This window comes from Mastigoproctus giganteus, chromosome 8, assembly GCF_048544385.1.
Source record: "Mastigoproctus giganteus isolate SK-2022 chromosome 8, ASM4854438v1, whole genome shotgun sequence".
NCBI classification, from domain to species: Eukaryota; Metazoa; Arthropoda; class Arachnida; order Uropygi; family Thelyphonidae; genus Mastigoproctus; species Mastigoproctus giganteus.
In genome coordinates, this window is record NC_143582.1 from 188007359 (window position 1) to 188033025 (window position 25667).

The 25667-nt window shown below is 39.1% G+C and overlaps 1 protein-coding gene across 1 annotated transcript in view; it reads right to left on the reverse strand.

Annotated features, from left to right (window-relative positions):
• The window catches only part of MICU3 (Mitochondrial calcium uptake 3), a 91107-nt gene that overhangs the window by 45475 nt on the left and 19965 nt on the right, over positions 1-25667 (reverse strand). Inside the window, exons 5-6 of the mRNA XM_090380423.1 lie at positions 19177-19259; positions 16904-16984 (exon numbers count right to left, since the gene is read on the reverse strand). Coding sequence (XP_090236549.1) covers positions 16904-16984; positions 19177-19259 — 164 coding nt within the window. The remainder of the gene's footprint in view (positions 1-16903; positions 16985-19176; positions 19260-25667) is intronic.

Here is a 25667-nt window from a genome sequence, read left to right on the forward strand (position 1 = left end):
TGAGTTGCCTTCCTATTACACTTTGAATAAGTAACACTTGGGGGGTGTACATAAATGAGAATAAGTTAGAATAGCTTCAGAGAAAAGCAAAGGAGAACAAAAGGGTACTCTCACCAAGAAAGGTTTCAGCTCTGTAAATTACAGTGTCTGGAAACTAGACACCTGTGAGGAGACCATATTGAGATGTTAAGGCTTTGAATGAATGGAGTAAACTCAATGCTAATGGCATCCTTCCTCTTACTCAGACTACACACATAAGGGGTCATAAAAAATGATAGCAAGGATAAGCTACAGATCAAAAGATTGTGGAGAGTATGATTAGAGTCTCCATGTGGAAGAAATGGACAAGAAAGTGTGAATGTCTTTTTATTGATGATTTCAATTTTCCCCTTACCGGGACTGGTAAAACTTTTATATCAACCTAGAAGAATTTATTTACTTTCTTGATCCTAGTACTTTCCCTAGTCTGCTTATGTCAGCAGAATAGGGAAAGTATTAGGAGCAGGAATATTCTAGAGCTGATCATCACTCAAAAACCTGACAGCATTAACGACTGATAATAAGGAATTCTTAACAGGGAATGATGATGAAGTTCTAAGTTGGACGATGAAGAGAGAGAAGTCCCAGTTGTTAAAGGTAAAAGCATGGGTTTCAGGAAGGGGAACTATGACAGTTCAAGATCCTGAATGGCTCTATTAACTGGTACTAGAGTTAATCATAGCAGCCACTAGGATTATTGGAAAAGAAATGAGAGACCAGCAGCAGAAGAACCGAAAACAGAAGAAACTGCCAGCTTGGGAAAGAAGACTTCAGCAGAAGATAGAAGAATTAAGAGTTATTTGATTTGATTTGATTTTTTATGGCGCATTGGCAGCTAAGGCCATAATGCGCCAAGTAAAATTTTAAAATGCTATTAAACATTTTGGTAGCGAAGGCTACCACGTCAAACAATTATTGTGTTAAAAAGGTATAAAAGTAAAAGCATAAAACTTAGATCTTTGTATAAAAATTAATAAATTGTAAAAAGTTAAAAACGTCAGACATATTGTGTCTGTCACCTACAATCTGACTGAGTGTAAATGGCTCAGTCAAATTGTTAAAAGTGGTAAAATACAAGCGTCGTGCTTCTATAAAAACAGGACATTCTATTAAAATATGATGGACGGTTAAAATAACATTACATATCTCGCACATATGTGGGTCATCCGCCCTCAGCAAGTGGGAATGGGTTAGATGACTATGACCTATGCGGAGCCGAGCAAGAACAACTTCCTCTCTTCGGACCCTGCGTAGACTGGACTGCCATTGCATAATTACAGGCTTGATGTGATGTAATTTATTTGTGGCCTGTCCATGCCAAGAATCTTGCCATTGGGAAAGCAGTTTAGAACGTATTATTTGCCTGTAGTCTGTATAGGGGACTGACAGTCAATGATTATCCAGGGAAATGGCTGATTTGGCAGCGGCATCAGCCGATTCATTTCCCCGGATCCCAATGTGGCTTGGGATCCAGCAAAAGCGAATATCGAATTCTAATTGCTTGAGAGAAAAAAGAATCTGCCGGATCCTGGACAGGATCGGATGAGGGTTAAAACCCACCGATACCAGAGCCTGTAACACGCTCGATGAATCGCAATAAATCATATACCTCTGGTAGTCGCGATTTTTAATGTGATCTAGGGCTGTTTGTATTGCATGCAACTCTGCAGTATAGATGCTAGTTTCTTGTGGGATCTTATAGGATAATGTTTTGTGAGGGAACACAACAGCAGATCCCACATGACATTCTAACTTTGAGCCAGCTGTATAGATTGGCAGAAAGTCAGAATACAGCTGTCTATGTGATGCAAAGAGTTGCTGGTAGACAGATGGCGGTGTAGTAGCCTTCTCCCAGATCTGAAGGGAGAAGTCGCAAGTTGGAAAATGAGCATGCCAGGGTGGAAAGAATTGCCTTGGAGACTCCGCAACGTTGTCTACCGTCAAGTTCAGCTCATTCAGCAGCCCTTGAATGCGAATACCAAAAGGTTTGTTGGCAGTCCGACGGGTGTTGTAGAGGTTTTCCCAGCACGGCTCAAAAACGGATGGCCACGTGGGATGATTGGGCAGGGATTTTAATTTAAAGGCGTACTGTAAGGACAACTGCTTACGTCGAAGAGACAGAGATGGTTCATTTGCTTCAACGTAAAGGCTTTGGACAGGAGATGTGCGAAATGCTCCGGTGGCTGTCCGGATGGCTTGATGGTGGATTGGATCTAACCACCGAAGTGCACTATCTCTAGCAGAACCATAGACTTGAGACCCATAGTCGAGTTTGGAACGGACAAGTGCCCGGTAGAGACGGAGAAGGGTAGCCCGATCTGCGCCCCATGAGGTTGACGAAAGGGCACGAAGGATGTTAAGCCCTTTGACACATCTTGTCCTCAGCTGACGAATGTGTTGTAAAAATGTCAGCTTTTTGTCGAAAATAAGTCCAAGGAATTTGAATTCTGCTACAACTGGGATGTTATTTTGCCCAAGCCTTAATTCTGGGTCAGGATGAAGATTACGTTTGCGACAGAAGTGTACACAAACAGTCTTCTGTGATGAAAATCTGAACCCATTAGCCAAAGACCAAGCTGTAAGATGATTAATGGTTTTCTGCAGTTGCCTTTCAATGACCCTCATATTGCATGAATTACAAAATATAGCAAAGTCGTCTACATAGAGGGCATTGTTTACAGTGGGTGGAAGTTGTTCTGCGATAGAGTTTATTTTGATTGTGAAAAGCGTAACACTTAAAACGGATCCTTGTGGGACTCCCTCTTCCTGAGAGAAAACTCGAGAGAGGGTGGATCCTAAACGGACTTGAAATTGGCGATTCGAAAGAAAGTTTTTAATAAAAACAGGAAGGTTACCTCTAAGACCAAAGTTATAGAGGTCTTTTAAAATTCCAAATCGCCAGGCCGTGTCGTACGCTTTTTCAACATCAAAGAAAACTGCTACCAAATGCTCGGATTTAATAAAAGCATCACGAATGGACGTTTCCAATCGGATTAAATGATCCAGAGTGGATCTATTTCTTCGGAAGCCGCACTGTGTCCTGGAAAGCAGACCATTTGTTTCTAAATACCATACGAGGTGTGCATTAACCATTCTTTCCAGGACTTTGCACAAACAGCTTGTCAGAGCAATAGGACGATAGTTACTTGGATTGCTAGGATCTTTTCCTGGTTTTGGGAAAGCAAGGACGATAGCCCTTTGCCAGGAATCCGGAAATTGTTTCTGAATAAAAATTCTGTTAAACAGAATTAAAAGGTGATCCTTAGATTGTGGTGAAAGGTATTTTAACATTTCGTAGTGGATGTCATCGGGCCCCACAGCACTTGTATGCGTGAGAAAGAGTGCTGCATTTAACTCTTCCTGTAAAAAAGGGCTTGTTATACGCTTCAAGCCCTTTTGAAGAGAAGTTTGGTGGGTTTTTCTCAACTTTCTTTTTCAGGGCCAAAAACTCTGCGGGAAAAGATGTTATTGCAGAGATTTTTGCAAATGTTTCCCCTAGACTATTTGCAACTGCAGTTCAATCTGCAATTGGACATCCGTTGTGCGCGAGGATCACTGAAGGGCATGGTGGATATTTTCCCTTCATTTTCCGGATCTTATCCCAGACTACTTTTGAGCTAGCAGCCTGAGTTATAGAAGATGTAAAACGAATCCAAGATTTCCTTTGGCTCTGACGTCGTACATAGCGTGCTTTTGCACGTGCACGTTTGAATGATATTAAATTTTCAGTGGTGGGATATCGGCGGAATATCCCCCAGGCTTTGTTTTGTGCTTTTTTTGCTGCCGTGCATTCTGAATTCCACCAAGGTTTCGGGAATAGTGGGAACCGGCTGGATGATTTTGGGATTGCAATTGCAGCTGCTTGGGCAATCGTTTCTGTGACATGAAGGACTGCTTCATTGATTGGCTCCTGACCGACTGTACGGATATCAAGGTTTGCCAGATGTTCAAAGGCATTCCAGTCAGCCTGATCAATCTTCCACCGCGGTAAACTAAATGGCAGACACTGTCTTCCACTAGTTAGGGTGGTTATCACGGAGAAGTGATCGCTTCCATATGGATTTTCTTCTACCTCCCAAGTAAGTGAAGGAAGGAGAGAAGGGGAGCAGATAGAAAGATCAATGGCAGAGAATGTACGGGTAGGCATGTGGAAGAAGGTGTTTGTTCCCACATTTAGGAGGGAGAGATCATTGTCAGTGAGCATATGCTCTATGACTCGTCCCCTTCCATTGATGTCAGCACTACCCCACAGAGTGTTATGTCCATTGAAATCCCCAAGAATTAAACAAGGGGAAGGCAATTGCATGATAAGATCATCAAGGTCTTTCTGGGGGATGTCAATCCCAGGTGGCAAATAAACAGAACAGACAGTTAATAAGAACCCCACTGTAAGGCGAATTGCTACAGCTTCAATGCTAGTTGTAAGCTGCAAAGGCTGAAATGGGATCTGGTTGCCGACGAGGATTGCGACTCCTCCGTGGGCAGGACCATCCACAATTCTATCCTTACGAATGATGGTAATGTTATGCATGGTGGGGGTCATCATTTTCCTTTAAATAAGTCTCCTGTATGCAAAAGCAAACTGGTTTGTGCTTTTGCAGGAGTGCCTTGATGTCGTCAGTATTTTGCCGGAATCCACGACAATTCCACTGTAGGAATTTAGCCATTATTTGGACTTGGTGGGTCCATCAGGCGGCTTCCGAGGTGCTGAGGGCTTAATTTTGTCAGTCTTGGATTTATCTTTCCTGGGGAAGTATGGACGCTGTCCTGTGTCCACTTCTTCCTCAGCGAAGAGTTCCAAAACTGACTCATCATGTACCTCCTTCTGCTCGTCATCCATGTTTTCCTGGGTACTAGGTGTTACTTCCCCTTTCTTATTCTTTTCTTTTGCTTTTGTTACTTGTGGAGCATTAGGAGGTACTGATATAGGAGTGGCAGCTGATTGGTCCTTCTGTGCAGGTTTTTGGGAGCTTAAAAGATAACGTGCAATGGGAGTAAATGATTCTTTTGGAGGGACGGACATGTCCGTCTGAGTCCCAATCGAACACCTCCCTGCTGCCTTCTGGGCGTAGGTAGGTTTTTTGATGTTAAGAGGTTTCACTGCTTTTCTTGCCTCCTGGTACGATATGTTTAGCTCTGCCTTCAGCCGTTGAATTTCTTTTTCTTCTTTCCACCTCTGGCATGCCCTTGAATAGGCCGGATGTTCTCCCTCACAGTTAATGCAGGTAGGTTTAGTGGCTGAACATGCTGTTGTTTCGTGGTCCTTTGCACCGCACCGGGCGCATGCAAGAACTCCACGGCAGGCCATTTGAGAATGTCCATACTTCTGACATTTAAAACACCGTAAAGGGTTCAGAATGTATGGACGTACTGGACAGTTGATATATCCAGCTTTAATCTCATCAGGAGGTTTCGGAGAGTTAAAAGTCAGGATAACACTCCTGGTTTTAACTATTTTTCCATCCCTTCGCGCAGTAATTCTCTTGACGGCAGTAACTCCCTGTGGTTTTAATTCGGAGCAGATTTCCTCCTCGGTGACGTCGAGAAGGTCCCACTCCGAAATGACACCTCTCGATGAATTTAGTGTTCTGTGTGGTGTCACTGTTATGGGTATACCTCCGATTGATGTTACTCGGAGTAGATGTTCAGACTGCCTGTCATTTTTTGTTTCAATCAAGAGGTCCCCAGAACGGAGCCTCTTAACTGACTTGGGTGTACCTGCTAACCCATCCAACCCTTTTTGTATAAAAAAGGGCGACATTTTACCAATCGGTGTTTCGTTGGTGGAATGCATTATTAAGAACCTTGGGACAGGCCCTGATGGTAGTTCGGTTCGCTGCCTCTTTGTAGCAATAATGCTATCTATCTGCCTCTCCGTCATTATTTTCAGATAGGGACCAGGTTGGGGCCCCTGAAGGAATATGTTTATCAGGATTCATGAAGTTTTATGAATTGTTCAGTGCCCGGGCTCCCCACCCACCACGGAGCCCAAAGGGACGCCCACTACCCGGTATGCAATAAATGCACTCGGGAGTGGAACGCCAGGGCTACCCAGACACTATACCCGCACCGCCGTCAGCCTGAATCCTGTCCCTCGGACCATGAGGGTAGGGGCGTGGCATTGACACGGTTGACCCTCGCAGGCGAGCCTACTAGCCGATTGATCCTAGCCGGGCCTTCCAGGACCACCCGTCTTGTCGAAGCAGGGGCCAAAGTGGTGTATTGAAGCTGGGCCCCTCAACCACCAGGATCCCCCTTTCCGAATTTCCACGGGTCGCAGCACGCGGCAAACACGCCGGATTCCACTGATGTAAGCCTGGAACCTGGGCTGTGGGCATTGGATCCCAGTGATGCTAGTCTGGAAGTCCAGCAGCGTCACTGGGAGGTCCCCTCACCACGTACGGGTGCCCACGTCGAGGGGTATTAAGAGTTAAGATAGGTCAGTTGACCCAGTACTAACAGGGTAATAGAAGTAAGAAATTGATTGGAAAGGTGAAGAGCATCCTCAAGAAAGACAGTGTCCACAGAAAACATGAGACCAGAAATCAGAGAATAAGAGAATACTTGGATACACTGAAGCAGAACCTCCTCACACTCAGCAAGAGACTAGGCAAATATAAACAGAGCTCCCAGAGGAAAATAAACAACCGAATCTTCGATGAGGACCAAAGAGCCCTCTACAGGAAACTGGATGAAGATGAGAAAGCAAGAAATGGACCACTGAAAAGAAGGCTCTTCCTGGAGCAGTGAAGTAAGACATGACAGCAGAGCACCCTGGATAGAAGTAGAACGGAAGAAAACGAAGGACATACAAGAGATAAGAGAGTGGGAGATTCGAGAAGAAGAAGTAAAACAGTCGATCAGGAACACCCACAACTGGCGAACACCGAGAATTGATAACATCCACAACTACTGGTACAAAAAGCTCACCTGCACACACAAGCACCTAGCAGAGCAGTTCACTGGAATGATAAGGCACCCGGAGACAATCCCGAAGTTTCTCACTGAAGGAGTCACATATCTGAAGCCTAAAGATGAAGATACAAGAAACCCAGCGAAAAACAGGCCAAACACATGCCTCCCAACGATGTACAAGATTCTGACCAGCTGCATAACTAAGAAGATATCAGACCACTTAGAGAGTCAGAACATAATGGCCGAACAGCAGAAAGGATGCAATGAGCAATTAATCATAGATGCTGCAGTTATGGAACAAGCCTTCACGAAGCACCGCAACTTATACACGGCCTACATAAATTACCGCAAGGCCTTCGACTCCATACCTCATAGCTGGCTAATAGAGACCCCGAAGATCTACAAGGTCAATCCGATAGTGACAAAGTTCCTAGGAGCAACAATGGTGAAATGGAGTACCACCATTAAGGTTGAGAACATCACAACCAGGCCAATCCCCATTAGAAGAGGAATCTTTCAGGGAGATGCTCTGAGCCCACTATGGTTCTGTCTAGCACTCAACCCGCTATCCACCAGGCTCAACGACAGCAAGTATGGATATAACCTCAAAGAAGAAAGAAAGAACCTGTACACCCTCACCCACCTGATGTACATGGATGATATCAAGCTCTACGCGGCAACCGAGAAGCAACTCCAGCAACTACTCTGGATCACTGAAGAATTCAGCCAGGACATCAGGATGGAATTTGGTCTAGAAAAATGCAAGACCCACACGCTGCACCAGGGAAAATTAGTTGGCCGAAACTAATTAACAGCTGATGACTGGTAAAGAGATCGAAGCTATGACAGGAGAGACCTACAAATACCTAGGGATGATGCAGGCTGAGCAGTTGGAACACAAGGAAATCAAGAAGTGCCTGACCGAAAAATGTCATCAGAGACTCAGAAGCCTGCTGAAAGCAAAATTGAACAGAGGGAACACAGTTAAAGCCATAAACACATATGCAGCTCCAGTACTAACATACACATTCAGGGTTATAGATTGGACTAACACCGAGCTAGAAGATATCATGCAAAAGACAAGGACAATGATGTCCAAGAGTCGACAACACCACCTGAAGCCAGCAGTGGTGCCTCCATAGCCAGGTGGGCAGGAGCAGCAGTGCGTAGCACATGCTTCTTGATTAAACCGGGGTTCGAGCCCGTGACCACCAAATATGGAGGATGTAGAAAGGTCAGAGAATGACCACCACATATCCCCGGAGAAATATGGCCTTAGTTGCTAATGCTCCTAAAAACCAAATAACAAACAAACAAACAAGCAGTGAAGAGAATAACAATAACTCGGAAAGAGGGAGGAAGGGGCCTGATAGACCTGATAAAACAACAGAAAACAGCGATAGTTAACCTGAAGGATTACTTTGAGAACAACACAGCACCAGGCCATAAGGAAGATAGATAAGTGGTATACCCCACTCAGCCTAAGCAAGGAAACCTCTCCCACCTAGACGGTACAAGAAACGAAGTTAGAAAGATGGGCAAAGAAGACACTCCACGGCAGACACTACAATGACCTCCATCAAGATCACATCAATAACACTGCTTCCAGTGCATGGCTCACAAGCGGGGCGCTCTTCCCCGAGACTGAAGGATTCATGCTGGCCATCCAAGACCAGGTAATCAACACTAGAAACTATAGAAAATGCATCGCAAAGGAGCCCGGAATATCAGATGACACGTGTTGACAATGCCACCTGGCCTCAGAAATGATCCAATACATCACCACGGGGTGCAAGGTGATCATCCAGACTGAGTACACTCATAGACACGACCAGGTATCCAGGATAATACATCAGAAGCTAGCAAGGAAATACAGTTGACCAAAGAAAGTGTACCATACTACAAGTATGAACCCTAGGCAGTACTAGAGACCCAAACCCACAAGCTGTACTGGGGCCACGGCATAATAATAACAGATAAGACCATCAACAGACCGGACGTAACCCTTGTGGACAAGATGGAAAAGGCTACCTACCTGATTGACATAGCGGTGCCCAACACTAGCAATGTCCAGAAAACCCATGAAGAAAAAATTAGGAAGTACACGAACCTGAGACATGAGATCAAGGAGATGTGGCATACGGAAGAAGTATCAACCATCCCAATCATCGTGTCAACCACCGGTATGGTACCAAAGACTCTACATAGCAGCCTAGCAGCAATAGGTCTCCCAGAGAACACCTACAAGGAACTCTAAAAAGTCACAATCCTGAACACCTGTAGGACAGTCAGAGATTTCTTTGACTGACAGTAACACCAGACATTACAACCACCCTGTGTACTTGGTAGCAGTACCCGTCACGGAGTGGAATCCCACAATCAGGGAGAAATAATATAAGAGCAACAACAACAACAATAATAATAAGTCTGTAGAAAATGTTAGCTAATCTCGGGTGTGGGGTTTTCCCTGTAAGGTATTCTGGGTTTTCAGCTTGCACAACAATAAAATCAGCCCATGTCACACACTTCTACAGCATACAACTGGAGTTGTAAATACTAATATTATACAGACAGTTCCCGCTTTACGAGTTTTTTTTTTCAAGTATCAAGTATTTCAAGTAACAAAATCGAAAATGTGAACATTAATTGCAAAAAATGAATGTTAAACATTCATAAATACCGCATTTAAAATTACACGTGTAGCTATACAATACAGTGTACCCTACCTTACGATATTAATCTGTTCCAGAGACACCATCGTATTGTGAAAATATCATAATGTGAACACAATAATGCATTTTTGGTAATTTGTTCTATGACCTCGGAAGTTGAAATTTTCGGTATATAACTCTCTAAAAGGTCATTTTTATAGTGTAAATTTTATTAGTTACCAATTCAAATCATTAAAATGCACTACACTTTCATTATTATTATATGTTCTGTTATAAGAACCAATTTTGAACGACTTTGTGATATTTTTCTAAAGCATGTTTCTGGAGGTCACTACCATAAAACAATAAAAACAATTTGCACTTTCCAGTTTATTGGGCTTTTCTGTTACTGCAAGCAATTATAAATGGGTAGTAAACTCGATGTTATTGCATTTGCGATAATACCGATAACTGGAATTCTGTGGGTTTTTACATTATTATGGCGAAATTCCCCCTTTACTGAAATCTTCAATCGTATGAAAAGCATAAATTTTCAGAATCTTCTCTTCATTCCTTTTTTTTAAAGCTTTGTAAACTTGTTACTCCATGCAAATTGTGTTACTTGCAATTTGTGCATTCCGTTAAAAAATTCTTATGCATGCTATTGAAATTTATAAAGAAAAGAAATTATCTTGGAAACAAATGCTTCTTGAAGCATTTCTGAAGAAGACGACTCCTTATGCAACAAACCAACGAGTGCCGAACCAATAATGAGCAATTAATGAGTGTGCATTTAGTCAATGATGATGAAGAATAAACATTCTTTAACATTTGTAAGTCATAAATAATAAATAAAATAAATAAATTTCTTTATTATTGTAATTTGCTTGATTTTACAGGCTATGTTTTCATTGTTTAAACCAATCATTGTTTAAACATAAACTAATTAGCTAACTAATTTCATTGTTGAGAATGTAACCCCTATTTTTAACATTGTGTCTATGGGAAATAAATTCCTGCTTTACGAGTGTGCGCTAGGGACAAATTAACTCGTAAGGTCGGGAACTACCTGTATATACATATTTCAAGTTAGCGCTTAGTTCACAAAACCAAAATTTTTCAATTAATAATCACAGTAGTTATTTTTTAAAAAATCACATTTATTCGATTTCATTCTTTTTTTTTTTTTATTTCAAGTTGGATTTTGGAAGTTTAACATCATAAAATAAAAATTTTCCTTAAAAATCAAATGCATATAAAAGAAAGATTCTCTTTCAAAGAACAATCTGTTATAAGTAGCATGCAATTTTTTCTTTTTTTCTTTTGTGTGTAAGGGTAAGATGGATCTTGAGGTTTCAGCTTAACATCAGTTTTTAGAAGTTTTGTTTATTTATGTTTATGTCTCCTAGAACTGGAAGATATAAATTAAAGTTATGGGAGAAGAGGTTTAGACTGCAATGTAGGATGATTTCTTTTACCCAGCGAATTGTTAATTAATGGAATAAGAGGCTACTATAAAAAAACATATTTTTTTTTATTTTCTATGTTCCAGTGAACAAGTTTTTTCTTGCTTCTCAACCTCTAACATTAAGCATACCATAAAAAAAAAAGTCAGGTATACTGCAAAATGTATGTCTGAACACACATCAACTACTCAATACATCCATTCAGAGTTAAACTCCAAATTCACTAGTTTTATTTTTGTTCCTCATTTAGTCTCTCAGTTTTTGATCCTTAGTGAAAATTATAACCTACAGAAATTTAAGTTCAGTATGAAAAAGTTCCTATTTTCCAATCTTCAACCCATCTAAATACTTTTTATAGTCAATCAATGAAAAATAGAACACTTCATATTACAAAATGAATGGATATAGGCCATTCGAAAAAAAATAAACCAAGAGCCACATTACATTCAACAAAATTACTGTAAATGCCTGGCATGCTAAAGGTGTACAATTCTGATCTAGCACTGTCATATACCAATGTCTGACATAAAATGCACCACTCATACAGAATGTGCAGAATTAATGTACATTCCAAACTACCTTTCACTGAATAAAATTAAAATGTACACTGAGATTGATGTGATCCCTGGAACATGTAACCATTTCAAATAAAGTTACCAAATAACTCTTAAGATTACGTATGAAGGAGGAAATATCGGTTACACCCCACCTTCCATCCGGTAGAAATGAAATGAAATACAGAAGTAAATTAAAACTCCAAACCAATACGAGACTTAAATTGTTCAATAAAGAGCGATAAGTTTATACAAAGAAGCATACCTTTTCCCTGAAAATACTGAATTCAAGACAGCTAAGTGTATGCAAAATTGTCTTGTACTGACATTATTTTTGTTAACTAAATAAGATTTTTCTAAACTTTCAATAGCTTTGTGGATCAAACTTAGAAACTGTTGGTTTAAATTAAAATTTTTGTATATTTTACAGAGACGCATCCACACCTTTGGTCCTTGAGGCTGTCGGAGACATTCTCTCAAGTATTCCAAGCTGGGCTTGCTATCTGGAAGTCCAAAATGCTGATGGAACTGATATTCGGGTGACACTCAAATCAAGTGAACCTAATTTCGGCAAACTCTGGTTGGTCTATGGCAGCCATATCCTCTGCTTGCACCTTCACAATGGTGGAACCTTGGGTATAAACCCCATGTACAAGTCCTGAAACATGGCACTTAGTACACTGGAAGTGACCACCCATCTAGTATATCAACTAACATAAGCAGGGATCAGGGTGTGGTGCCCCCACCACACGGAGGAATGCTGCCCTTTTGTGTTACGAGGCAATACCAGGTGGTAGATGACTCTCATCAACTGGTGAGATCCAAAATTGCTTATTGTAGGCTTGAAGTGGTGTAACCTGTGCTTAGTCTCCAGACCAAAGCTCTGGCATTCCCACACCTCCATCTCTTCCATCATGCAGTATGATTGATCTCTTTTGAGGTTATGGTTACATCATGGAGAGATCCAATCTTCCTTACATTTCAAGGATACAACTCTAAAGCGGTGTTCACAGACTGGCCACTGGATAGTCCACCTGACCAAATCTATTGGTAACTCTAGGAGGTTTCTGGATCAGCTAGTGTATAATCTCACTACCTCTACTCTGACAAATAATGACTGGAGAGATTAAGAATGGTATGAATGTGGGAGGCATTGCCAAGGCCATGTTATGTTAAGGAACTGGGTATATTCTTGCCACATGTATGCCATATCATTACTTCATACAACAAGTCCCCCCACCTTTTCTTACTAATGAATATATCACGAATAGCCAAACTAATAGAACAAACTTATCTGTAAAAAGATCTAAACCTTCCAAATACTTCATCATTCATTTCACAAATATACATAGTTTCGGATACAATCTCAAGAATGTCCATTTCCACTCAGAGGCTGTCTGCCAAACCCCATGTACTTTTTCTAACAGAATCTGAATTATTGGTTAATTAAACCACTGTTCATCTCAGTTGTTTGAATTATTCACTTTATGATTCCTTTTGCTTCAAAGGTGGTATTTGTGGATATGTCCACTCTGATATTCCCTGTCGGAGACTTAGTAATTTAGAATCTCCTCTTTTGAATCTTCTCTGGCTTAAAATTTCTCCACCACAATCTATCAAATTCATCTGTTGCCTCTGTCATTCTCCCAACTCCACTAATCACTTGGAACTCTTTGACTTCCTCTCTTTGAAATTTAACTTTCTATATTACAACTTTCCTAACAGTAAAGTATATTTTTCTTGGTGATTTTGATGTTCACAATTCCAGCTGGCTTTCATTTTTTAGTCACATGAACCCAGCCGGTCGAAATGCTGAGGCTTTTGCAATTAATAATTACCTCGCACGAAATGCTCATTTTCCTACCAGAATATCAGATAATCCTAACCATGCAGCCAACACACTTGATCTTTTTCTCACAAATAACCCTTCTAAATACACAGTCGAGGTCAGTGGTCCTCTGGGCACTCCAGACCACAATTTGGTGAGGGTCTCTTCTCCAATGGAGCCTTTCTCTTGTGGCCATTCTCAACCTTGTGTTGTTTGGCACTACAAGAATTCAAAATGGGATGATCTACGAGATTTCTTTTCTTGTTTTCCTTGGTTGGATTACTGTTTCAAATTTTTTGATATCAATGTCTGCTCAGATTGCTCATTTTCCTACCTTTCATCCCTACAAGAAATTGTTCTTGTAGGGATGAAATCCTTTATTCCACACTCCACCTTAAAATTTCGTCCTTTATCTAAACCTTGGTTTTCCAATAAATGTGCTAAAACTGTTCAAGATAAGAATGTTGCATATCACAATTGGCCTGCATCTAATTCTTCAGTTTCATTTTCTGCCTACACCAAAGCTCGCAACAGTTGTAAAGTAGTTATTAATCAGTTCAAACTAGAGTTTGAACAGGCTAAGAGTAGAAAAATTGCTTCTTGCCCTAATGGTAGCTGAGCATTCTGGTCTCTTGCCAAAGCTATTGGCCGCAACTTTTGCCCATCTTTGCTCCCACCTCTGTCCAAACCAGATGGTTCTGTTGCCACTTCAGCCAAGGATAAAGCTGACCTGCTGGCATCCCACTTTTCTTCCAACTCGTGTATTGATGATCTTGGTAAACCACCTCCTACAATTTCCAGTACACTCCATTCAATGCCTCCTGTGGTCTTCTGTAAAAAGGATATCGGAAAGATTTTGGACAATCTTGAGCTAAGAAAGCTCCATGTCCTGATGGTATTTCTCCAGTTGTTATAAAAATCTGCGCTTCTGAACTTAATTCCTGTTTTGTATTACCTTTTTTCACTTTCTTATTCCAAAAATGTTTTACCTTGTTTGGAAATTTCCTCATATCGAGCCAGTGCCTAAAAAGAGTGATATATCCCTCTTATCCAATTATCATCCCATTCCACTGACTTCTCTTTCTAAAGTAAGGGGAAAATCAAATAATAAATAAATAAATAAATTTTCTGTTTATACTCCGGGACGACCAAACGGTCATCTCTTAAACTATCTAGAAACCTTCCATTCGATCAAAAATTGCCAGAATGGATTCTGTTAAGTGTTGATCCACTGGTGATATTCTGGCTTATGTTACCCATCTACGGACAAATTCAGTGGAAAGGTTGTCGAAACTCAAGTGGTTGTTCTTGACATTTCAAAGGCTTTTGATCATGTTTGAATTAAAGTCTTCTAAATAAGCTTCCATCTTATAGTTTGCCAACTTTTTTGTAATTGAGTATCCAGTTTTCTCTCTGACCATTCACTGCAGGTGATGGTCAACAGTTGTCTTCTAACTTCTCCAATAATGCTGGTGTTTCCTAAGGTTCAATTCTTTCTTCCACTCTTTTCTTCTTGTATATTAATGACCTTCTTCCATTGACTGGAAATCCTATCCATAGTTTTGCCGATGATAGCACATTGCATTCCACTTTCCATTTTGAGAAACCTTGCCCTGCACAGACAGCTTCAACTTCTTGAATATCCACTACCAATTCCTTAAATGCTGATCTCCAGTGGGGCAAAGATAACTTAGTTGATTTCAATCCTTCTAAAACTCAGTCCTGTCTTATATCTCACAAAAAGCATTTCTCTGTTCCTATGCTTATCTTCAATGTCACTCTGATTTCTAGGCAAGATCATATATCCTCTATTGGGATTACCCTGACTTCTAATCTCTCTTGAAATAAGCACATTACAAATATTGCTCCCTCTGCATCTAAAAAACTTTTTTGGAAGAAAAGTAATGATCTCAACGTTACTTTTCTTCCAAACAGCTGTTCACTCTGTACAAATTGCAAATCCACCTTACCATGGAATATTGTTTCCACATCTGGGGGTGGTGCACGCAAAACCTCTCTCAAGCTTCTAGATTCTATTCCAAAGAGGACAGTTAGGTTAATTAATGACCCATTTCTTACAAAGTCTCTCCACTTTCTGCCTCATGGGCGTTCTGTTTCTGCTGTATGCCTTGTCTGTAGATACTTCTGTGGGCATTATTCTTCTGAACTGGCTTCTTTAATTCCAGCCCTCTCTTCTAAACCAGTACGAACATGTACCAAAACCAGTCAACATTCTTTTACTAATCAACTTCAAACTCACAGAACCAACTTTTCTTCTTCCTCATTTATTCATTCAACTTCTTTTTCTGGAACAACCTGTCTTCATATGCATTTCCTGAAAATTACAATATAGAGAAATTTAAATCTAATGTCAACAAGTTTCATCTTCTCAACCTTCAACTCATGAAAAGTACTAAGTACTACAGGTTCTAATACCTCTCTTCTTTGGAGTTTTCATAAACACACACAACAAAACTTTTTTCTGAAAACTTGTAAACAAATATACTATTCTTGAGTATGAACTTAAACTGTACATTACTATATAAGTTATAAGAAACCAGAAAATTTAGGGAATATCTTATTGAAGTGTATAAAAGCTTTGAGGAGAAAAACAAATGAATGAGGGTGAAATTTTCACTGTTATAGATGATTCCAGAACTAGGGACCATAAATTCAGGGAAAGAAGTTTAGACTGGATTGCAGAAAGTTCTCTTTCAGTCAGCAAGTTACTAATTGCTGGAGTAAATTTATACATGGGTAGTTGAGGCTGACAGCTGGATAGGTACCTATACAAAGATGGAGCCAAATAGTTTATTTTATTTTATGATTTATTCATGATTATTTAATTAAATTTTTGGCTGGTGCAGTGAAAGCCTAAGGCTTTCTTGCACCATATGATTAATGATAATACTAATCAATAAATCTAAGGTAATTATATACAAAGTTCTATTGGCCCATATATTCATTCTCTTCCTGTATGAGCACCATTTTTCAAATATCATCAGTAAACTATTATAACAGCAATAGTCACAAAACTTATCCAGTTAAACAAGGGGTTTTTCTCTTTACAAAAATTTTTTGTTCCATGCTGAGTTCCCTTGTGAATGTTATTCTATCTAAATTGACTCTATTGACTCTGTATTGCTTTCTTAATCCCTGCCTCCATGATTTTCCTACTATTGAAGTCAGATTGACCAGTCTGCACTTAACCACTTCATTCTTGGAACCACCTTTATGGACTGGGAATTCTATGTGGAATGTTTGCTAAAACAATGAGCCATGCCTCAAACATTGCATCTTCAATTTATGAGTCAAGGTAACCAAAACATTTTAGTTGATCTTCTCTCAATTTTAAGACAAACAGAGCCATTATCTCTAAATTTTTTTAATATAATAATTTTTTGAATTAGTTAAAGGATAGCATTTCTAAATGTTAAGTGTAAAACTTACAACTTCAGAAGACACACCAGAATATAATCCACCATTATCAGAAGTTTTCTTAAAAAAAGAACTTGTTAACAGATGCAGAACCTATTTAAATGTTGTTTAAAGAATGAAAATAAAATTACAAGCATAAATCATATATAGAAATTAATTTTTGCAAATAAAATTTAAGCATAAATCATATAAAAAAAGCAAAACAGGAAAACTGCACTCAACAGTAAAAAAAAAATAATAAATAAATAAATAAATAAATAAAGATAATTAAATACAATTTGAAACATAACACACACTATTAAATAAATTCAGTAAACCTCTCTAACTGTAAATTGAGTCAATTTATATTTTATTTATATTGTTAATCTGTATTTATACTGTTAATTTATATTTATAGTGTATATCAATTAACTTTACAAAAATATTCAAATATTTTTTATAATTAAAGTGAACTTTGTTTCTTGAAATTTTTGTTCATTTATGAATTGCTCTTTAATTATAATTAGTTACAAACAAATTACAAAACACTAATGTAATATGGATTTTTTACTGTGTATCATTGTACTTGTCAAAACAGCAATGGTTAATAACAACAATTAGCAGTATGATTAATGTGAATTTCATTGAGTTATAATAGTAGCTTATATTTTTTATGCAGCTTGTGGCAGGGCATATTCTCCTCTTAATACTAATCTAACAACCTGATACAGTTCTAAGTTAAGGTTAACGGAATGTTTTCTGTTTATTTCTAGCTTTTTAAATAAACATAATTAAATATTTTTTCCTTTAAAAATTTATGTGGAGTGCAGCATTGTGTAATCTTCTGTTAGAATCCATGTGCTAATTGTTTGGCTTGCTTTTATCGCTGGAGGGAGAGCAATGAGACCGCAACCCACAGTTCTCTCTAATGTTTTCCTGAGTGTGCAAAATAAACATTGCTTTGGCACTTACCTTATGCTGTTGTGCAGCTTGTTACCAACACATGAATATTTAATGATAATAATCATTAATAATAATAATAATCATTAATAATAATAATAATTACTTTTCATTTTTACATATAAATTGGAAAAATAAATAATTTAATAACAGATAATTATAACTATTACATTAGAAATATTTTACAAATATAAAATTAGCTTTATGAAAATCATTCTTGACAGTTTTAACAAATTTTATAAAATAAAGAATACATATTTTAATAAAGAATATTATTTTTTGGGGAAAATGTACCTCTTAACCCTCACTGATCCCTTATTGGTGAGAGTTAGGGGGTACATTTTCTTAAAAATAATTTGAGTTGTTTATGATGTACAGGTCTTATACACATACAGTTCCTAACAGATATAAAGCATAATTTGTATTCCAGTTAAAATATTCAAACCTTACATGAGGAGTCCTGAGCTGCAATCTGGATGCAACCATGTTTTGCTGCATACCAGAATGTAGTGCATACTCAAAAATTTTTGTGCACAACACTTCTAAAAATCATTGCATAGTCATGCAGCTTAGAGGGAACCATGGTGCAACCTCTGTTTCAATGCAAGCATTAAAATTATTTGAAAACTGTATTAAGAGATGTGCACAAATTTCAGATTTTATGGTCAACCCATGGCATTGCCTATAGTATAACAGCATTATGCACTTTATAGATACAAGACATAACCAATTTAAAATATCTTGTTATCATTAAGTGGATGATGCTGGAGAGAATGGATTATGCATTTGTATTACGGGCTACATTTTGACTGTTTCTTGATTAAAAATTGCTTAAGCAGTGGACCTCCACTACAAGTATATTGAAAGAAGACAGCTATTGTTAGGTAGCAAAACTGAACCTGACTGGTATTCAAGTTAGATGACTAGTGTAGATTAAGTCTAGAAATGCTGACTTTGATATACAAGACAAGAGTATAGGAGGCAAGAAGGCAAAAATTAATATTTGCTAGTTTCAAAAATGCACACATATCTTGACAGAAAATGGCAAAGTTGAAAGCCACTATCGGCAACCATAATTTCTTAGGAATTAAACTTGTGCACTCACTTGAATTTTCATCACTGGATTACTTTTTTTTGCAGAGTTTCATTAGAATGAAGATACATGCTAAAAATTCACACACTCTAGAAGAGTTGTAACAAGTTATCACTACCAGTAACTACATTAAAAACAAGTATTATGAAATATATTTTATAACATATTTTTAGCAAAAAAAATTACATTCAACTGCAAGCTGAAGAATCCTATTAATCTTACCTTTTCCATTAAAAGTTGCTTAAAAACTTACCACTAAAAACTCCTTCTTGTCTACTCTCTGATTGCCATCTGTATCAAACATATTAAATGCTATCCGAAACCCTGACTGTGGTTCTGGAAGTAGAGATGATTTTAATTGCACTCATATTACAGCATGAAAAAATAATAAAATAACACAAAATAACCCACAGATTCAATATGCAAAATAAAGAACAAATGATAAAAACATAAATAGTACAAAGAGAAAAGTAAATATATAGACTGAATCTTCAAGAAAAACAACATTCACTACAAAGAAACACCAGGCAGCTGTTTGAATGATGTTATCAAACACTTCTTTTTTAATAATACCAAAAATAAATTTTCTACTTGGTACTGAAGGAGGTACATTGAGCAGCTCTCAGCATACTATGGAATAAATTATAATTGCATTCATGAAAGTCTTATTTTTAAATTTATGATAAAGAGTTATTGCATTAAGGTTGTACAGGTTGAGTAACTGGTAAGAAAAATATCGATGGCAGAACTTGAAACGTCTTTCCGCCCCCTCTTTTTTTTAATGAAAACCACATATACAAAAGGTATTAGAACCTAAAGTACTTAATACTGTGCATAGGTTGAAAGCTGAAGTGATGAAAGAAGATACTTTTTGACATCAGACTTGAATTTCTGTAGATTGCAATTTTCAGGAAATACATATGGAGGGAGGTTGTTCCAAACAGGGAGGTTGTTTTTGACATCAGACTTGAATTTCTGTAGATTGCAATTTTCAGGAAATACATATGGAGGGAGGTTGTTCCAGAAATTGGAAGTTGAAAGAATAAATTCAGTAGAAGAAAAGTTGGTTCTGTGAATTTGAAATTGGACAGAAAGGGTGGCTAACTGGCTGCAGCAATGCTCAAACTAGTTTGGAAGAGAGAGAGGGAGAATTACAGAAGTAAATCGAGAAGAATAGTGCCCATGGAAGTATCTATAGAAAAAGTATGAAGCAGAAAGAGAACATCAATGAGACAGAGAGTGGAGAGACTTTTGCAAGAGATGTATCATTAATTAACCTAACCGCCCTCTTTCGAATGGAGTCTAGAAGCCTGAGAGAGAGGTTATAGGGGCATTATCCCAGATGTGGAAACAATATTCCATGGTTGGGAGGATTTGAGATTTGTACAGAGTGAGTAACTGTTTAAATGAAAAGTAACCTGACAGCAAAAGAGAAATCCCATTTTTTTTAGATACAGAGAAAGCAATATTTGAGATTTGTTTATGGCAAGACAGATGAAATTAGAGGCCAGAGTAATCTCTACTAGAAATTCTACATGTATTAAGAATATACAGATAAAAGACCCACTGAGTAGTAGTGATCACAGTATACTAATGTGGAATTTAATTAAAACATAACTACTTTCAAGGAAAATGGAAAAGGCTTCTGCTTTCATAATGTGACTACAGTGGGCTCAGAAAATTTTTAAATTCTATGTGGAACCAACTGTTGATGTTACCAACAGCAAATTCTAAATGGGAAGCATTCAAGAAAGTAATTATAGAACCTACTGGCTTTTCACACAAACGAAGAAATACTGTCCAGGGCATAGTCCAAAAATGGATGTCAGATGAACTATTGAGACATGTGGAAGACAAGAAAAGTGCATAGGATGCATATAAATTATCAGGTGATACAGAAGCCTATGCTATACATAAATTAGTCTGTAATCAAGTCACAAAGGAGGTTGGGCAAGCTAAGACATTATGAGAAGCCTCTGGCAAAGAATGGAAAGAAAAGCAGCAAAGACTTCTATGCTATAATAACAGTAGAAGGAAGGAGTTGAATCATATTGGGCCACCTGATGTCAGTAGGTTAACTGTTAATGACTCTTCTCAGGTGGCTGACAAACTGAATAGGTATTTTGCATCTACATTCATACATGAGGAATTATTTAGGGTAGGGAATGCCAGAAGTTTATCAACTTCTAATGGGGAGCTAAGTGACTTTGTGATAACTGAAAGGAAAGTAGAAGAAAAATTGTTGAAGTTGAACTTAAAAAAGACACCTGGGATGGATGGGATCTATCCAATCGTATTAAGGCAGGCAAAAAAGTAGATAAGAAATCCCTTAGCCATAATTATGAGAGCATCCTTGGATTCAGTGGAGGCCCCTATGAACTGCTCCAAACATCTGTTCCAGGGAAAATAACGGAATCACTGGTTAAAGAAGTAATGCAGAACCATCTGAACAGGAAAGTAGTCACACGATGAATTTGTTAAGTGGCAGCCTCATTTAACAGACTGATAGGTTACTTTGATGCAGTGACCAAGGAACTGGATGCAAAAAATAATTTTGATATTGTATACTTGGATTCCAGGAAGGCTTTTGATACTCTTTCACATAAAAATATGGCATTAAGAGAAAATTACTGCTATGAATAAAGGAATGGTTAAGTGGAAGAAGACAGAATGGTTATCAATGAGCACTGCTCTTCATGGACTAACATTATTAGTAGATTCCCAGGGTTCGGTGCTGGGTTCATTGTTTTCAATATTTATCAATGATACTGATGAAGATATACACCAACGAACAAAAACATTATGACCAGCGAGTCATTATGCAAATATAAGTAACTACAGGTGAACTACGCTAAGTGCATGGGTGCACCTGATACTGAGTTCCGTTAATCAGTGTTATTCTTGTTCTTCAGATGGGAAATGCAGCGGACTTAAGCGAGTTTGATAAAGGCCAAATTGTAATGGACAGACGACTGCATCAGAGCATATCCGAAACGGTATGGCTGGTGGGGTGCTCACAGTCAGCAGTGGTTAGTACTTTGCCGAAAGTGATCTGAGGGGGGGAAAACCCACAAACCGCTGGCGAGGTGTTGGACGACCACGGCTCATCATGCTCGAGGTGAACGAAGGCGCTCCAGGATGGTATGTGGCAACAGAAGGGCGACTGTGGCATAACTGCCGGTAATTGGAATGCTGGTGACGGGAGTAATGTGTCACAACACACAGTACATCTAACCCTGCTGAAAATGGGGCTGCATAGCCGGAAGCCACTCCGAGTGCCCGTGCTAACCACAGTTCACAAGATGCCCGTGCTAACCACAGTTCACTAGGACAATTGGGCCGATGGGCTGAGAAATGGTGGTACTGCTTATGGGTAGCAGTAATCCCAGAGTAACTTATCAACTGGATCATACTACTCAGGGCAGTGGAAAATGAAAAAGGCCTGGGGGTAATTATGCAGTCAGATATGAAATTCTCCGACCAGTGCAAATATGCTGCCAGGACCTAAAGTTCCTGGCAGCATATTTGCATATTGGTCCTTGAGATTGTCACAGACATTCTCTCCCTTGCCGACCGGGCTAGCCAGGTGGGTAAGGTGCCTACCTGGCAACCCAAAGGTCGCGGGTTCAAATCCCGCCTCGGGCTTGGATCAAAGTACTGCAAAAACCTTGGAGGTGCACTATGGCCACAGAAGCCGATGCGCCAACAACTACCAAAAAAAAAAAAAAAAACAGACATTCTCTCAGATATGCCAGACAAGCTGTACTTGCTACCTGGGAGTCTAAAGCGCTGATGGAACTGATATTCGGGTGACACTCAAGTCAAGTGGACCCAATTTTGGCTAAGTCCGGACGGTCTGTGACAGCTAAATCCTCTGCTTGCACCTTCAGGATGGTTCTGTTGTCACTTCAGCCAAGGATAAAGTTGACCTGCTAGTATCGCATTTTTCTTCCAACTCATGTATTAATGATCTTGGTAAAACACCTCCCACCATTCCCAACATGCTCCATTCAATGCCTTCTGTGGTCTTCCATCAAAAGGATGTCAGAAGGATTTTGACGAATCTTGATGCTAAGAAAGCTCCAGGTCCCGATGGTATTTCTCCACTTGTTCTCAAAACCTGTGCTCTTGAACTTACTCCTATTCTTTGCCGCCTTTTTTCACTTTCTTATTCCAAATGTGTTTTTCCTTCTGCTTGAAAATTTTCTCATATCCAGCCAGTTCCTAAAAAGGGTGACAAATCCCTCTCATCCAATTATCGTCCCATTGCAATTACTTCTACTCTTTCTAAAGTAATGGAGAAATCAATTAACTGCCAACTCTTAAACTATCTAGAAACCTTCCGTCTGATCAATGATTGCCAGTATGGATTCCACCAGTGTCGATCCATTGGTGATATTCTGGCTTATGTTACCCATTTATGGACTAATTCAATGGAAAGGTTCGGTGAAACACAAGTAGTTGCTCTTGACATCTCAAAGGCTTTCGATCATGTTTGGCATAAAGGTCTTCTAAACAAACTTCCATCTTATGGTTTGCCAATGGTTTTTTGTAATTGGTTCTCCAGTTTTCTCTCTGATTGCTCACTGAGGATGATGGTAGATGGTTCTGTCTTCTAACTTCTTCACTAAAGGTGGTGTCCCCCAAGGTTCAGTTCTTTCCCCCACTCTTTTCCTCTTGTATATTAATGACCATCTTCCATTGACTGGAAATCCTATCCACAGTTTTGCCGATTATAGCACATTGGATTCCACTTTCCATTTTGAGAAGCCTTGCCCTGCTCAATCAGCTTCAACTTCTCGAAAATCTGCTACCAATTCCTTAAATGCTGATCTTCAGGTAATTCTCCAGTGAGGCAAAGACAACTTAGTTGATTTCACTCCTTCTAAAACTCAGTCTTGTCTTATATCTCACAAAAAGGATTCTTCTGCTCCTATGCTTATCTTTGCTGACACTCCGATTTCTAGGCAAAATGATATATCTCTTTTGGGGTTGTTGTTTGTTATTTGGTTTTTAGGAGCATTAGCAACTAAGGCCATATTGCTCCGAGAATATGCGGTGGTCATTCCCTGACCTTTCCGCATCCTTCGTATTTGGTGGTGACGGGCTCGAACCCCTGTCTAATCAAGAAGTGCGTGCTACGCACTGCTGCTCCTTCCTACCTGGCTACGGAGGCGCGCCTCTCTTTTGGGGATTACCCTGACTTCTAATCTCTCTTGGCGCAACCACATTAGAAATATTGCTTCCTCTGCATCTAAAAAACTTGGTTTTCTCTTTCGCTCTCGGCGTTACTTTTCTTCCAAACAGCTGCTCACTCTGTACAAATTGCAAATCCGCCCTATCAGGGAATACTGTTCCCACATCTGGGGTGGTGCCCCCAAAACCTCTCTCAGGCTTCTAGATTCCATTCAGAAGAGGGCAGTTAGGTTAATTAACGACTCATCTCTAACAGAGTCTCTCCACTATCTCTCTCAAAGACATACTGTTTCTGCTGCATGCCTTTTCTACAGATACTTCCATGGGCACTGTTCTTCTGAATTGGCTTTTATAATTCCCGCTCTCTCTTTCAAAACAGTCTCAACACATGCTGGCCAACATCCATTTACTGTCCAACTTCAAACTCACAGAACCAACTTTTCATCTTCCTCGTTTATTCATTCAACTGCCATTTTCTGGAACAACCTTCCTTCATACTTATTTCCTGAAAATTACAGTCTACAGAAGTTCAAGTCCAATATCAACAAATATCTTCTTTCATCTTCTCAACCTCCAACCCAAGCACGGTACTAAGTACTATAGGTTCTAATACCTCTTGTGTTTGGGGTTTACATAAAAAAAAAAAAAAGGACAGCTCAAGGGGTTTTGTCAATGATATACAGAAACTCTGCTAGCAGGGATAAGGAGATGATTATCCCTTTGTATAAGGCCATGGTTACGCTGCATCTTAGAGTATTGTATATGGGTCTGAAGGCCTCACTTTAGGAAGGATGTAGATCCACTGAAATGGGTGCAGAGAAGGGCAACCAGACTGTTAAAGAGAACAAAAGTTTGCTATTACCTAGAAAGGCTTCAGGTCTGCAAATTGCAGTGTCAGGAGACTAGACACCTGTGGGGTGATCTGATTGAGGTGTTTAAGGCCCTGAATGGATTGAGTAAGTTGAATGGCATTCTTCCTCTTGCTGAGACTATACACATGAGTGGATATAAATTTTAAGTCGAGGAAGGATGGTTGCAGGATAAATGTGTGGAAGTTTGCTTTCAGCCAATGGGTGCATTAATTGTTGGAACAGGTTTCCATCTGTAGTTATGAAAGTGGAAGGTTTGAATAAATTCAGAGAAGAACTAGCCAAAACCTTGAAGGGTATGGATGGGTGAAGTGTGTATTTTTTTTGTTTTTTTTCTTTTCTGGCTGATGATGGTTTTTTTTTTTTTTTTTTTTTTGGTAGTTGTTGGCGCATCGGCTTCTGTGGCCATAATGCACCTCCCAAGGTTTTTGCAGTAATTTTACCCAAGCTTGAGGCAGGATTCAAACCCGCGACCTTTGGGTTGCCAGGCAGGCACTTTACCCACCCGGCTAGCCTGGTCGGCTAGACTGATGCTGTATAAGCTTGTTTTCTTACATCATTTACTAGATATGTGGTCTTGTCTGGAAATCTGAGTATTATAGAAGATAAGCATAGGAACAGAAGAATCCTTTTTGTGAGATATAAGACAGAGTGCTATATCTTATTTGCACACAAAAAT